Raw genomic sequence first — 17,188 nt, forward strand, 5'->3', positions numbered from 1 at the left:
GCCTGAACTGGCTTATTGTATGTTCCTGGTCTCTAATAGGTTTTCTGCTTCCTGATAGTTTCTCTGTTGATGCAGTAAGCCAAGTCAAGCTGAGGTGAAAAAAGTTCTATAGCAGATTTATTGAAAACAAAGCAACTCTCAGGTGGGTTCACTGGTCTTAGAGAATGAGGCCAGAGAAGTTGTACATCTAAGCTAAGGCAGGGAGGTTTTATAGATTGTAGGCTAGGGGTGATGATGTGTCCATCACAAGAGGAGTTTGTGCCCAAGTATGGTCAAAAGCTGAGTACTTAGGCAGGGACTTGGGTGGCTGTCAATACCAGGGGAGGAAGCTGCAGTAGCCAACAAGAATGTTGAACTGGGCTTTTGGCACCCTTCCTTTGTTTGGAGGACTCTTTGAGCAGGCGGGGTTTAGAGAGAGAGAGTGAGACAGGAAAGGAGCTTCCAGGATAGGGCTGGAGTGAGCCAACGGCTCCAACCAAATAGTATCCACCTTGAAAAGCAAGTGTGGTGATACAGTCTACGATTAAATAGTTGTGCCTTCTAATCGACTGTTAGGACTTCAGCAGCCCTGGAGAAACACATCACCAGGCTATTGTTTCAAGGTTTTTGTGTATCTATCTTGGGTAACAGGGCACCCTAGAGGCCTAAAGCAGGTTGGACATCAAGAGGGCAGGAACAGTGGGGCAGCACTGCATATCTGTGTACCCATTGAGTTCTTACAGAGTTCCTCTTTTCCAAACAGAAATTTCCACAGAGGTTCCTCCAATACCTGACCCATTGGGTAACTCCAGAGTCAACCCATTTGCCAGTTGAGTTGCTTGTTATAAGCTATCACATGTCAACCAAGGTCACACTGGCTTATCATTACTGGGATGGCTGATAGTGATTGTCAGCTTGACAGGCTGAAGGGTCTAGAGTTAGAATCACCCAGGAAAGACATACTTCTGGGCCTGTCAATGAGCAGGTTTTTAGAATGGGTTAATTAAGGTGGGAGACCCTCTCACCCTAAATGTCAGCAACACCATTCTAGGGTCCTGGACTTCATGAAAAGGAGAAAGGAAGCTGAGCATCAGCATCCATCTTTCTCTGTTTCTTTCTTGTGGGTGTCACATGACCAGCTGTCTCAAGCTCTTACCACCATGGTTTCCCCACCATGATGACTACACCTTCCAACTGTGAACCAAAATAAACCCAGCCTTAGACTGATTTTGTCAAGTGTATTAGTGACTTGTCTGTTGCTGTGATAAAACACCATGACCAAGACAATTTTTAGAAGGAAGGGTTTACTTGGGCAGGGAGGAAGCATGTCAGCTAGCAGTAGGTACAAAGTGGAGAGAATAAACTAGAATTGGGTCCCATCTTTAAACTCTCAAAGCCTGCACCAGTATCTACTTCCTTCAGCAAGGCCACCCCTTCTAAATCCCATCCCCTACAGCCACCAACTGGGGACCAGTTGTCAACCAAGGCTTGTCTTTACTGTGACAGTTGAGAGTGATTATCAACTGGACAAGTTCTAGAATCACCCTGTGCTCCAATACATGAGCCTGTGGGGGACATATTCATTCAAACAACATTAAGTATTTTCTCTTTTCAGTAAGAAACCTAGCCAGGGGGTGGTGCATACCTTTAACCCCAGCACTCGGGAGGCAGAGTCAGGTGGAGCTCTGTGAGTTTGAGGCTAGCCTGGACTACCAAGTGAGTTCTAAGACTACCAGGGTTGCACAAAGAAATCCTGTCTTGAAAAACCAATAAACAAATAAGATAAAAGAAAGAAAAGAAAGAAAAAAGAAAATACATTTACTTTGATAAATATAAATATGCTTTTCTGATTGATCTTTTGTTTTTGTTTTCCTTTTGTACCCAAGTATTATACACTTATAAGCATTTCTATGGATACTCATATTGTTTTCAGGATAAGAACATTACACAGAGAACCAGACAAGTGAAATACAGAGTCAGTCAAACACACATGACTCCAGTTCCAGAGGATCTGACGCCCTCTTCCAACCTCCCAGGGCTCCACACATGCAGACGAACACTCATACACACAAATAAATAATTTAAATTTTTCTTTTAAAAACAAACAAACAAACAAACAAAAAAGCCCACTTAAAATCAAACGAAAATAAAAAGACCTTGTTGCTCTAGATGGGAATTTTGGATCACAATTATTTAATCTGGTTGTGTCACCGTCAGCCAAAGACTCTCTTTGCTATCATAGTGCCTGGCTGAAATTTTTCTTACATTTAAATAATTACATGTAAATACTAAATAAATTTAAATAACTATTTCAATCACTGGTGAATGAATAGCAGCCCTGGCACCACGGCTCCAGTCCTTCACTCGTGGCACACTGGTACTGTGGCCTGTCGAGCAGTGGCTCAGCCATTCCTGTCCTTCCTTTGGTGAGCACTTTTCCATCACCCACACTTGAGAAGGTGAGTGGGCTTGAAGGGATAGTACCATTCTTGACATGAAGGAGCTACTTAAGCACAATTCGATTAGCAGGACAGGATTAGGGTCTGCTGGAAGGTCTTACACAATCAAGTGCTTCTCTGTGGAAACTCCTATTGTTTTCATGATAAGTACACTCCACAGAGAACCAGACAAGCGACATGGTCAGTCGATTAGCAAAAAAGTAAAAATAAAATGAGATACAAAATGGTATGTCTACATTTTAATAATTCTAAAGAAGATAAACTACGTCATAGTTCAGCTTGGCAAAACTATAACTAGATAATCAGAAATACAGCTTTAACATAGATTTTATCTTAGAAATAAATTCACTAAAAATGGGAACTCAGCTGCACATGGAGGCACATGCCTGTAGGGACAGCAGCACTGGGAGCAAGAGATTAAGGTCATTGCCAGCTACATGGGGAGTTCCAGGCTAGCCTGGGCTACATGAATCCTATCTAGAAATACACTCTATTTTTTCCACCAAGAAGAATAGCATTCAAATAAGAAAAATGATTAAGAAATAACATCAGGGGCTGGAGAGATGGCTCAGCGGTTAAGAGCACTGGCTGTTCTTCCAGAGGTCCTGAGTTCAATTCCCAGCAACCACATGGTGGCTCACAGCCATCTGTAATGAGATATGGCACCCTCTTCTGGCATGCATGCAGAACACTGTATGTATTAATAAATAAATAAATAAATCTTTAAAAAAAAAAAAAAAAAGAAATAACATCAGGGCTGGAGAGATGGCTCAGAGGTTAAGAGCATTAACTGCTCCTCCAGAGGTCCTGAGTTCAATTCCCAGCAACCACATGGTGGCTCACGACCATCTGTAGTGAGATCTGATGCCCTCTTCTGGTGTTCAGGCATACATGGAGACAGAACACTGTATATGTAATGAACAAATATTAAAAAACAAAAACCTTCAAAACCAGGTGGCACAGTCCTCAAATCCCAACACTCAGGATGTAGACAAAACATGTGGGCCTCTGTGAGTCAGAGCCCAACCTGGTCTCCACAGGGTTCCAAGCTGTTGAGGCTACACAGTGACACTCCATCTCAAAACAGCAAAACAAAACAAGGGTTTGGAAACCCATTTCTGGGACACTCCTGCCTGGCAACAGGAAGCTGTTACTCTATTTTGCTAAACAAATATGTGTTGCTTACCTAAAAAAGAAAGAAAGGAAGGAAAGAAGAGAGAGAGAGAAAGGAAAAAAACCAAAATAGTTGGCAGAATGCTTGCCCTGCATGTATGAAGCCCTAGATTTCATCCCAGCACTGTTAAATAAACAAAAACAAAAACAAAATCCAAGTCTTATCTACCTGACTTCAGTTTTGGGTGATGGAGAAGTGCACAGTAAGAATGCATGTTTAAAGCCGGGCGGTGGTGGCACACCTTTAATCCCAGCACTTGGGAGGCAGAGGCAGGCAGATCTCTGTGAGTTCAAGGCCAGCCTGGTCTACAGAGTGAGTTCCAGGACAGGCACAAAGCTACACAGAGAAACCCTGTGGGGGGTGGGGGGTGGGGGAGAAGAATGCATGTTTAGCTGGGTCTATCAGGAATTTACCTTCATTCTGATAAGGGATTTGACTAAAAACTAACAGCTTCATGAAGAGATTGGATTTTTGGATTCAGAGGACTATATCACTGTATCCCCAGGATAAATCATGAGCATGACCCCCAGGATGCCTCAGTTTCCCTGTTTGCAAAAGGAATATAGCTGTAGTGCCTCCTTAAGCTGTCATGCAGTTGCAGTGTCTGGTATTTTCTCAGCACCATTTAAATATTGGTTAAATAAACTCAGACGGATTCTCAGGAACGGCTTGTGCAGTCCTTGGCTGTAACCTCTTCAACAGTTACAGAGCAAACTTGTTGTCATATGGCACGCTTGTCAAATGCTCAGATGATTTGAGTGTCAGATGATGAGACCAAAATCCAAAAGAAGCTTGAGAAGCTAACAATGAGAAGCACAGTGCATGAGATGGAACAGAATCCTCTTTTGTGTTTTCACTGTGTCTGTGATAAAATCGGACGACAAGCAATTACAGAAGGAAGTATGAGGTACACTCCATCAGTGTGGAAGTCAAGGTAGGGGGACCCTAAAATGCATGGTCACAGCAGCCACAAAGGGCAATGGACGCTATAGAAGAGCTCCACTCAATTTCTCCTTCTTATAAGGTCCAGGATCCTGGTCAGTTACACCCACAGTGAGTGAGTCTTCTACGCTCCATCAAGATAACCCTCTACAGTCATGCTCAGAGGCTTATTTCCAAGCTGGTTCTAGAGCCTGTCAAATTGACCAGCGTAACCATCACATCTGGAAAAATTTTAAGAACAAAACAAATAATATCCAAATTCACTTTTTATAATTATTATGCTGGCTTACCAGGACTTTCTGTGGATTTTTTGTTTTGTTCTGTTTTTGTTTTGTTTTGTTTTTTTGAGACAGGGTTTCTCTGTGTGTAGCCCTGGCTGTCCTGGAACTCACTGTAGACCAGGCTGGCCTCGAACTCAGAGAACCACCTGCATCTGCCTCCTGGTACTAAAGGTCTCCACTGTGCACAACCACAGCCTCGGGTTTCTGTGTGTTTTTAAAGGGAATTTTAGTTGACTCTTAACTCAGCATGTAAAAAAGTATGTTTAGCAATTAATGCACTATTCGGCTATAATGAAAGAATTCAGTGTCCTAGTAAAGACACCACCCTGTGTTGTCATCCACAAGCATGAGAAGTTGGCTTTAAACCCCAGTCAACTAAGAACCACCCACACTCCAGAGCCAGGTGCTCCCCATCCCCCATCCCACCTTCAATGACTCAGCACCAAGGACCCCATCATCACTAAAGGCTGACATAATAAATTCCAGGACACCTGGCTACATAGGGAGATCTTGTCTTAAACACCTGCACACCACACACACACCAAAAAAAACATAAACGCACATTGCATGAACATATGATTCAAGATGGCAACTGTAGCTTGCTCATCTCCTCAGGCATCTAAGCAGTAACTCAACTGCTGACATCTAGAAAGAGAATGTCTGAGTACACAGATACACAAGCAGATGTGAGGCAGGAAGGAGCAGACTTTCATGAGAGGGACAGAAAAGATCCTCAGGTGGGTCTCAGAGAACAGCCTCAACACTTGATAAGAAACAGAACTTTATCCAGGGCTCCCAGGGCTTTCTGTGCTACTATGCTAAAATAAACTCCCCTCTAATGGAGATTGCTACAGGCTTTATCTGACCCACTTCCTATAGGACATCAAGCTACTTGCAGGGACTTTATCAACTTTTCTCCCATAATAATCCCCAGCCCTGACAAAGGGAGATACTGTCATCCCCATGGTATAGATAAAAAGTTGAGGCAAAGAAGTAAGGTGAATTGCCTGAGGTTACACAGAACTGGAATTACAACCTGGTATCTATATAATCGTGGAGCATACTACATGAGTTTTGGGAGGGGTCCACTGGAATCGCATTATAGTCTTTAAAAAAAGTCTAGTCTATTAACTTTAATCTCTAGGAGAAAGAAGATTAATTGTATTAATTATATACCAAAATCATTGAGTAGCTGCTTTAAATTCTACACATTTATTTTAATCTTTCTCAAATACTTGGGAAGTCTGGGTTTTATCATTAAGAAAATATGGGAAATTAACTGTTTTTTTTTTTTTTAATTAAGGCAAATATTTGTTTGCTAGAATCTCCAAGGAAAGTAATTATTCTAGAAAGCTGTACAGTTCAGACAGGCTCCTTCAGCTCATGGGGAGTAGGAAGTCACCCAGACAGCAGGAATCCAGATGGCCTCGGGGCTCAATGAGCAAACAAAGGTTGGGGAAAACATGTTTTTAACCAAAGCATTTGCATGCATACATAAGTTATTATTATACAGATTTACATATTCCACCTAATTATCAAACAAATGCATGTTCATTACTTAAAATCTTGAAAATAAGCCAGCTGTGGTGATAAACATCTTTAATCTCAGGACTTGGGAGGCAGAGACAGGTAGATCTCTGAGACTACAGAGTGGGTTCCAGGACAGCCAGGGATACACAGAGAAACCCTGTCTCAAAATATATAAATAAATGGAAAGTTAAGCAAAACAGGGGGCTGGAGAGATGGTTCAGCAGTTAAGAGCACTGGCTTCACTTCCAGAGGTCCTGGGTTCAGTTCCCAACACCCACATGGTGGCTAATAACTCCAGGTCCAAAGGATCTGATGCCCTCTTCTGGTCTCTGTGGGCACTGCGCACATGGTACAAATATACTAATGGACAAAACACATTAAAAAAATAAAAGTAAATAAATCAAAAGTATCTACTATTCAACCAGGTAAGAAACTTCTGTACCTGGTCTGGTGGTGCAGTTCTGTCATCCCAGTGCGTGGGGGGCTGAGGCAGAAGGATCGAAAACTTGAGCTCAGCTTGGGAAATACAGTTAGATCCTGTCTTAGAAGTTATTAAATTAAAAATAGTTTTGTTTTAATGAGGAAGGACCAGGAACACCCCATCTACTTGTCTAAAAACTAGTCAGGTCATGAGGTCAGAAGCCACAAGCAGCTCTGAGTCCTGTGAATATCTCCTTAAGTAGAAGAAATACTGACTCATCCATGGAAAACTACCTTATGTGTTCTTGGCTATCTGTCTCAGACAACCTAAGACCAAAATTCAATATACCTGGTGGTATTAAGAAAAAATAAATTCCTAAGCCAGGTAGTGGTGGTCCACACCTTTGATCCAGCACTTAGGAGGCAGAGGCGGGTAGATCTCTGAGTTTGAGTCTACAGAGCAAGTTACAGAGCAGTCAGGAATACACAAAGAAACTCTGTCTCAAAAAAATTTTTAAAAAAAGAGGAAGAAAAAATAAATTCCTGCTGTGGGATGTTCTGTAATGCAAATGTGTTGCTAATTAGTCAATAAATAAAACACTGATTGGCCATTGGCTAGGCAGGAAGTGTAGGCGGGACAAGGAGGAGAATAAAGCTGGGAAGTGGAAGGCTGAGTCAGAGAGGCACTGCCAGCCGCCACGATGAGAAACAGCATGTGAAGATGCCGGTAAACCACGAGCCATGTGGCAAGTTATAGATTTATAGAAATGGATTAATTTAAGCTGTAAGAACAGTTAGCAAGAAGCCTGCCACGGCCATACAGTTTGTAACCAATATAAGTCTCTGTGCTTACTTGGTTGGGTTTGAGCGGCTGTGGGACTGGCAGGTGAGAGAGATTTGCCCTGACTGTGGGCCAGGCAGGAAAACTCAACCTACAAATTCCTTCAATTTCAGTTGCTTGGGAATCTTTTACCATGATTCAAAAAACATCTAATTCATTTACATAGGACAACCAACAGCACAGAGCAAAACTGATTATCTCTCTATGTGCGCACCGATCACAGATATTAAATGCCATGGTTTTAAGATATATTTTGACGGAAGTGTCCCTTTTTTCAGACAAGATACATAACAGAGCGTTAGAACCAATATTAAGTACTGAATCCAAAACCACTAACCATCAACAAAGGCTGAGGACAACGCTTTGCCAATGGCGAACAATGCTAGTTCTAGCGCAATGGATTCCAGCCAGCTTCCCTCCTCAGAAAACCATGCCATTACCTTTTTGTTTTCAGCCACACCATCCTCGCAGTCCAGCACCGCACAATCCACTTTCAGGGATGGAACTTTCCTTATTTTCTTTTCGTCATTCCCAGGCACATACAGCACTGCCCTCCGAGGAATATACTTGTGATTGGACAAGGAGCTGTACCCAGGTCTGCAGATACTGGACACAAGAGATGCCTTCCTGCAAGAGAGGTAAACTAGGGTTAGTCCAAAATAGAATTCTGCACTTACAAATTTGTGAATGGGAGTCGGGGTCGGGGGTCAGGGGTGGGGGGCTGGAGAGATGGCTCAGTGGTTAAAGAGCACTGGCTGCTGTTCCAGAGAACCTGGGTTCAATTCCTAGTACCCACAAAGCAGCTCACAACTGTCTGTAATTCCAGTTCCAGGGGATCTGACATCAATGCACTCAAAATAAAGTTAAATAAAATTTAAAAAGTAAAAATAAATAAATTTGTGAATGAACTCTTCACTTATCCATTCATTCATTTTGGTTTTTAAAAATATTTTAAAAATTTAAATTACATGTATGTGATGGTAGTAGTGGGTAACACATGAGCATATAAGTAATACAGTTGCCTGAGGAGACCAGAAGAGGTCTTTGGGTCCCTTGCAGCTGAAGTCATAGGTGGTGATGAGTGACTGGAGTTGATGCTAGGAACCGAATTCAGTCTTCTGCAAGAGCAGTGCACACTCTTAGGTGCTAAGCCATTTCTCTCACCCTATTTTGGCTTTTCTGTTTGTTTTCAAGACAAAGTCCCTCTATGTAGCTCTGGCTGTCCTAAAACTCACTACGTAGAGCAGGCTCGCCTTGAACTCACAAAGATCCACTTGCCTCTGCCTCCTGAGCTCAGGGATTAAAGGCGTGTGCCACAACAGCCCACCTATTTTTTTGGCTTTTTTGAGATGAGTCTTGTTACACAGCCTTGGCTCATCACTATGGTGCCCAGGTTGGTCTCAAACTTGGGGTAAACCCTGGGGAATCTGAGTCACATACTTAGTACATGTTTAGATTCACATACACTCAGTTTTCAACATCAAAAATCAGAAGCCATACAAAGAAATAGGAAAATATGGCCCTTACAAGGAAAAAAAAAACAAAAAACAATCAATAAAAGCCAGCTCAGAAAAATGCCTGATGGTGGTTCCATTAGGTGAAGATGTTACAGCAACTATCATGTTTTGAGGTTGTTGTTGTTTTTCCTTGACAGGGCCTTGTTCTAGAGCCCAAGGCTTGGAACTCAAGACCACACTTGCTGTTGCAGCAACAGTGTCAGCCTCTTTGCTCCCAGCAGTGATCAAAACACAGACCCTAATATTTGGAGAACATGGTCTTGGTTTGGTTTACCCTGAGTCCATCAGGCAATGCGCAAATCATTCCAAACATATACACAGCTAAGACATGACTGAGAAGTGGGGGACAGTAAAAACTCAAACCAACCCAAAGTGACTACATTTGCCACCCAAGTGGTCCACGAGAGGCCTTCAGTGAACTCCAGAATTTCAAGGCTCAGCATAGTGGGCCATGCCTATAATCCCAGAGACTGAGACAGGTGTTACAGATGTAGTTCAGTGGGTCAAGTGTTTACCTAGGATGCACAAAGCCTTGGGTTGATTCCCAACAATACATAAACAAGACATGGTAGTTTACACCTGCAATCCAACTACCTAGGACGTGAGGCAGGAGGATCAGCTCAAGATCATATATGGCTACACAGGAGCTAGCCAGGCCTCGAGACTGCGGGGGGGGGGGGGGGGGGCACTAAGTGGGCGGCCAAGGCAGGGAGGTCATGAGTTTGAGTCCAGCCTGGGACACATAAAAAACACCTCAAAACAGAAACAAAAACAACACCAAACTGGGTTCTGGAGTTCCAAAATGTTTAAACCTACAAGACTCTGCAGTGATGTGTGCCCATAATTCCAGCATGGGTGAGGGGCAAAGACAGGAGGATCCCCAGGACTTGCTGAGCTTCAGGCTCAGTGAGAGACTTCCTCTCAAAAACTAAAGCAGAGAGCACCCAAGACGTTGACCTCCATGCCCGTGCGCGCGCACACACACACACACACACACACACACACACACACACACACGGTCCACCTCTTATTCTTAGAATTAAGGTCGCAGTGTGATTTTTCAACAAACTGTGGAGGAGGAGGCAAAGAAAGGTAAGGAAAGTGGGAAGTTGTTGGTCCAGGGTTCAAACTTGTGGCTAAAAGATGGATAAATCCTGGAGATTATACTAACAATATATCATATACTTCCAACTTATTAAGAGAGTAGATTTTAATTATTCTCATCAAATATACATTAACTATGAGAGGTAATGGATGTGCCAATTATTTAATGAATAATTTCATAATGTATATCTATATCAGAACATTACAGTGTACACTTTCAATATGTCTTGTCAATTTTGCTTCATTGAAAGCTGAAAAATATTTACAAAGATATCTAATGTTAAATGAAGAAAGTTTCAATCGATATCTTAATTATACATTATTTATTTATTTATTTATTTATTTATTTATTTATTTATTTATTTATTATCTCTGTGTATGCGTACGGGTGGGCATGTGCATAGAAGGAAAGGTTCTCTCCTTCTACCTTTGTGTAGTTCTGGAGCTCAAACTCAGGTCATCAGGCTCCCACAGCAAGCTGTTACCCACTGAGCCGTCTCTCTGGCCCCTTGGGCTGGTATTTTAAATGGAAGATGAAATGTTATAAATGCATCGTATCTTAACTTAGTGAAATATCCAATGAGAAATACCTAGAAGGAAGTTCCATGAAATTCGATTAGGGATGGCTCTGAAGTGTGGATGTTGGGGTTATTACTTTCTGCTTCCGCATGTTTCCCTTATTTTAAACATTTATCAGAAGTGATGTCACACTCCTTTCTTACTCCTTTTATAATTGGCTGATAAACAAACTAATAAACACATTTCCAAGGTTCAAAATGGCAGTAAAATGTAGTTAGAAAACATAAAGGCAAATGATTTGAAAGTGTGTTTGTCCTAATGTTCTGACTGACTGAAGTGGGAGAAAGACAAACACCAGGTGGCAAGGACAGAGGGACCTCTCACTGCAGTCTGTCCGGGTCCTAGAGACACTGTGGGCCATCCCTGCCTCGGCCTTTACCAGGTACCTTGTCTAAGTTGCTGCTGCATGGAAAGGCCCCAGGCTCCAGGACACCAGACATGGTGAAGAGGTGTCCCCAAAGCAGCAGGGCCTACCCAGAGGTACATCCAACAGAACGGCCGTGAAACAGGCCAGGAAGGCTCAAGGCTGGAATACAATGAGGATTGAGAGGATTCAGGAAGGACAGGACATGTTTGACATAAAAAGAAAAGTGTAGAGGGATCTGAATTTCAAGTTCTATTGTGGACCCTGAGATCTCTAGGGGCCTCCAGCACAGCAGTCTTGGTTCCACAGAGGGAGGGCGGTTTCTGTAAGCCGTCCCTCTTTTCCTCCCCCATCCCTGGCTGCTCCCAAATCTGTCCTGTGCTTGAGTTGTGTTCAGCGCTGGCACTGCTATGAATACAACCACAACAGGTGACAAGACCAAACTTATTTTCTCTTGGAGTTATGGCCACTTCACAGTCAACACGTAAATGTATTCAAACAATATACAGAGCATGATTTGAAAAAAATGTGGTAGCCTTACGGTGAGTTCTCTCGACTGAGCAACCCTTTTTGGAGGTGACACTTCAGAGGGAAGCCCCGCCCGGCCTGACCCATCTTCTGCTTTCTTCCCTCCCCCACCTAGTTACCTATCTCTGTATCTAGGTCCAGGGGTAGGGGGCTCTCAACCCAATAATCAATATAACTACTACCAGAGAGTGTTTAAAGATTTATCAAATTTAGTCAGGGTTGGCAGTGCACATCTGTAATCCCAGCATGAGGATCAGCAGTTCAAGGTCATTCTCAGCCAACGAGATCCTGTCTTAAAGCAATAACACACAACAAAAATAATCAATTCAGGGTTGAGCATGACGAAGCACACCTTTAATCCCAGCACTCAGGAGGGTAGACAGATTTCAGTGAGTCCCAAAGCAGCCTGGTCTACACGGAGAATTCCAGACCAGCCAGAGCTACAAGTGAGGATCTGTCTTCAAAATAAAACAAAAAGGTGGTGGTGTGCCTTTAATCCCAGCATTTGGAGGCAGAAGCAGGCAGATCTCTGATTTCAAAGTCAGCCTGGTCTACAGAGTGAGTTCCAGGACAACCAGAGCTATTACACACAGAAATACCGTCTTGAAACAAAAAAACAAACCAACAAACCTTTCCAATTAAATCTCCTTTTGAAGAACTAACTCCAACTCTGCTTCATTCTGGCTCATTCTGGAATTCCTTTTGGAGGCAAAGTCAAGGGTGTGCCTTCACCCTGGAGTTCCAGGCCGTCGCCTGTGCACTGACACTGATGTGGCATCACTGGTGCAGGTGACACCAAGGTTTCAGGCCTTTCCTAAGGTCCCTTCATGGCTCTAATGTGCAGCTAAGTGCGCGGGCCAGAGCTACAACTTCCCAGTGTGTGGAGGCTGCCCTGATACAAGTGCTTCTGTTCAACAGACAGAGCCACATAAAAAGGAGTGTGCCTGCAATCCCGGCTCTTGGGAGACAGAGACAGGACCAGTTCAGTGCTGGCCTACGCTTCACAGTAAGTTGCAGGAAAACCAGAGCTGCACAACAAGACACTGCCTCAAAAATAAAAAAATTAAAAATAGGGTGGAGGGAGCCTGGGGAGATAGCTCAGCCTGTAGAGTGCTTGTTTCCCAGTCATGAAAAGTGGAGGTCAACCTCTAGAATGCATGTCAAAATGTCAGACATGGAGGTGCACACTTGTCATCCCAATGCTGGGGAAGCAGACCAAAGGATCCCTGGGAATCACTACCCATCCAGTGTAGCCTGCTTGGTGAGCTCCAGGCCTAGATCCCGTTTCCAAGGAGATGGATGACATTCTTGAGAACACCACCCAAGGTTGTGCACTCACACACATGCTGCACGTAAAAAAAAAAACAAACCACAAGGGTGGGCATGTAACCCAGGGGTAGAACATTTTGTCTAGTATGTTCAAGACTCTAGTCTCACTCCTAGCACTGAAGAAAAAAACAAAACAAAAACAAACAAACAAACGAACAAAAAAACTGAGTTCCGACCTTGTCTAGAAATGGACATAGGTACTGAAGAATCTGTGTGTAAAGTAATAATAAGCGTCCATCAGTGCATCCTTCCCACCCTCCAAGCAACAGCAAAACTCACCTACTAATTTCCACTTGGCTTAAGCTATTAATAGGCAGTTATCTGCGCCAGCATCTATAACTGAGCCCCACTTATGTTCTCACTTTGCTAAGTTCCCAAGTGCCCACGAAAGATTCCTTCCCTAGTTTGAAAAGCTGTTTTGGTTACTATGGCAACAGTGCATAGACCAGGGGGAGTGTTCCAAGGATGGAAGAGCCACACAACAGCTATTTGTCCTGCAGGCAGAAAAGGCTCTTCTCGAGATCTGTAGAAGCTGCAGATGAGTGTGTGGCTGGTTCAGAAAAGCTGAGAAAGTATTTCCAATACAAAACCCCCATGAACAAAAGAGCACCTCTTTCAAGCTCCACTAAGGCCAACATGAAGAAAGACTTGTGTCCAAAGCAGACACATACAGGGTGGTAGGAGGTCCACATGGGGTTCACCTCTAATGCATGACCCACGGGCCATGCCTCTCTGCCTCTCTGGTGGCCCATATGTCAAGCATGAGCTGGAGGGCTGCATTTCCCTGCTGATCTATTCTTGTCTCTTTGAGGGAAACCCCTAGAAAAGTAATATTTATAGAGTGAAGGGCAGACGCAACACCCAGCAACAGCACCCTTCTTTACTTGAGGCATGGTCTCCCTATGTAGCCCAGGTTGGCCTAAAAGTCCTTCTACATGCTAGAATTACAGGCATGAGTTCCATACCTGGCTTTAGCAGCAATGGTGAGGCACCTGCAGTGGCACTTCCTCAGACTACAAGGACGCAAAGGGACAAAGCTAGTTCCTATGCGTGACCCTGAGAAAGGAGTCTCTGCTTACACAAAATGGGAAAGGCAACAGATACCATGTTAAACTTACTCTGTACATTGTAGATGTAATTCTGATCGGCTTTATTAAATAAGAAACACAGGGGGCTGGAGAAATGGCTCAGAGGTTAAGAGCACTGCTTGCTCTTCCAAAGGTCCTGAGTTCAATTCCCAGCAACCACATGGTGGCTCACAACCATCTATAATGAGATCTGGTGCCCTCTTCTGTATACATAATAAATAAATAAATAAATCTTTAAAAAAAAAAAAAAAAAAAAGAAACACAGAGCCAAATGCAAAGTTAAAAGCCCAGAGATCAGAGAGCACTAGCCAAAAGCTAAGACCACCTTCTTACCCCTCGATGGGCCCAGCTAGCTCAGTTGGTAGAGCATGAGACTCTTAATCTCAGGATCATGGGTTCGGACCCCACGTTGGGCGCCATTTGTAGCTGAAGTTTTCTCCAGTCCTGCCTGGCCCACAGTCAGGACAAATCTCTCTCACCTGCCAGTCCCGCAGCCGCTCAGACCCAACCAAGTAAACACAGAGACTTATATTGCTTACAAACTGTATGGCCATGACAGACTTCTTGTTATCTAGTTCTTCTATCTTAAATTAACCCATTTCTATTAATCTATACCTTGCCACATGGTTCGTGGCTTACTGGTACTTTACATCCTGCTCCTCATTGTGGCGACTGGCAGCATTTCCTCCCCAGCCTTCCTGTTTCCAGCATTCTCCTCTCTCTTTGTCCCGCCTATACTTCCTGCCTGGCTACTGGCCAATCAGCACTTTATTTATTAACCAATCAGAGCAACACATGCACAGCATAGAGAACACCCCACAGCAGTACACAGCACGGAAGAAGCTAGGAACAAAGAGATAAGTAGTGCATGGTCCTAATCTAGGAGGTTCCTAGAGAAGTCAGACAGGCAGGAGGATGACCAAGTCAAGGCCAGCCTGGGCTGTATATTGAAACCACCTCAACACACAGACACACACACACACATACTTACAGTCCCATCTACACATACCACCTACACACACACACACACTCACACACACACACACACACCACACACATACCACACACATATATCCCACACATACTTAACACACATTTCCACCTATACACACCACACACACACAAATACCACACACTAAAGCAACCCAAAATCCAGAAAGTTGAGTGGTGGTTATCAGAAGGTAGGGAGAGGAGGAAGAAAGGTGTGAACTGTTGATTAAAGGGTATGGAACCTCTGCTTGGGAAAAAACAAAAGTTTAGGAGATAGAGGATGGGCAATGGTGATAGCTGCATATTTGAAATACTCTCAAACCACTGTACAACTAAAAATGGATAACATTTTTTTTTAATGCTCTGTATATTTTACTATAAAAATAAGAAAAATTAAAGAAGCTGAAGGGTTGGGGCTACAGACCTCAGTAGTAGAGCATTTGTCTAACATGGATGAGGTCCTGGGTTCAATCCCTGATATTGCCTAATAACAGCAACAATAATAATAGAGATGAGCACAGTGGCAAGAAGCTATTATCCTAGCTACATGAGAGCCTGAGGCAGGAGCCCAGGAAATGAAGTCTAGCCTGGACAATGTAACATCTCAAAAAGAACAGTACCAAATCTGTTTGGCCTGGTGCGTTCATGCCCCATGACAACACATACCCAGGGCTATTCAAATTCAGGATCAAGCATGCAGACAATAAACACAGCCTGCCATAAGCCAGCCCTTCTTAAGTAAGGGCTATGGGCTACACAAACATGGAAGGTAACCATTCAGAAGTACCTCACGGTCTCCCAGTGAATCTATTAGGTGTGGCAACCAAGCTCTAGTTGTCCAGGTGAGAACATGGATTGGAAAAAGTGGCAAGCTGGAGGAACAGGGAAAGCCCCCATGCAACTGCACCGATCTTGAGTGGATCTCATGGAGACCCAGGCTTACAGCCTGCCTGTCTTTACTGATAAGTACAACACCAGTCACTTCCAGAGTGGCTCAGCTTCAGGGCATTTGGTAGCCCCTCTGAGGGCAAAGAGAGACATTTGTCCAAGGGGAATGTAAAAGCAAGGGTGAGGGGTACAGGATAGACCAGCCCAATGTAAGGAGCCGAGGAAGTCAAAGGCACCAGAGAGTAGAGGGGAAGAGAAGAAAGAGGATGCGGGAGAATAGAGATGGGAGACAGAATGGATGTAGGCTGGGCTAATGGCAAAGTACAAGTTAGGGAGGAAAGGGGAGGTGAAGGAGAAGGGGTAGGGGTGGAGAGAGGAGTGTGTGCTTGAGTGTGCATGTGTGTATACATGTGTGCATGCATACATGCATAACTCCTTGCTGATCCTCCTGCCTCGCCTTCCAAGCACTGGGATCACAGTGTGTGTTACCATTCCCTGTTTATTCCATGCTTAGGATGGAACTCAGGTTTTGATAAATACTGAGCACTCCACCAACTAAGCCACAGCAGCCCAGACCGATCCTGTGACAGTTTTGCAAGTTCAAAGGCCGCTACATATGTCAAATTAATGCCTCCTCAAGACTGGGTTCTTTGATAGAGAGAAATAATCAAGGCAGAATCTTTTTTCACTCCAGATAAAATAAAACAGTCTTGTAATTTTGAGAAAATGGTTCTTGGTTCTTCCACTTTAAAATAATAATAATAATAATAATAATAATAATAATAATAATAATAATAATAATAACTGTCATGAAACTGATCTTGGTTAGGAGAATCTCTTGTTTCTTTCCAGATTGCTCAAATATTCCTTTCAAGTGTCAATCTCAATGAAAGTGAGGCCAAAATGTTACATAGTTTTGAATTTTGATATCTTTGCTGGCCACAGTCCCTAGACTCTTCTGGTCTGTAGATTTTTGGGAGTATATAATATTGTGCTCTCTCTCTCTCTCTCTCTCTCTCTCTCTCTCTCTCTCTCTCTCTCTCTCTGCCTCCTCTTTCTCTGAATAATTTTTTAGAAAAAATACAGCCTGGTCTAATTGCCAGACCCATACCACACACACGAAAGCTGCGAACGCAAGCTGAGATGTCGAATCACGCACTGCAGCTTTGATTGTG

At 43.4% G+C, this 17,188-nt stretch overlaps 1 protein-coding gene across 1 annotated transcript in view; it reads right to left on the bottom strand.

The window, feature by feature from the left end:
* Clybl (citramalyl-CoA lyase) overlaps positions 1–17,188 on the bottom strand; it is a 203,667-nt gene that overhangs the window by 58,304 nt on the left and 128,175 nt on the right. Inside the window, exon 2 of the mRNA XM_059273169.1 lies at positions 8,067–8,253. Coding sequence (XP_059129152.1) covers positions 8,067–8,253 — 187 coding nt within the window. The remainder of the gene's footprint in view (positions 1–8,066; positions 8,254–17,188) is intronic.

Source organism: Peromyscus eremicus, chromosome 9 (genome assembly GCF_949786415.1).
Source record: "Peromyscus eremicus chromosome 9, PerEre_H2_v1, whole genome shotgun sequence".
Classification (NCBI taxonomy): domain Eukaryota; kingdom Metazoa; phylum Chordata; class Mammalia; order Rodentia; family Cricetidae; genus Peromyscus; species Peromyscus eremicus.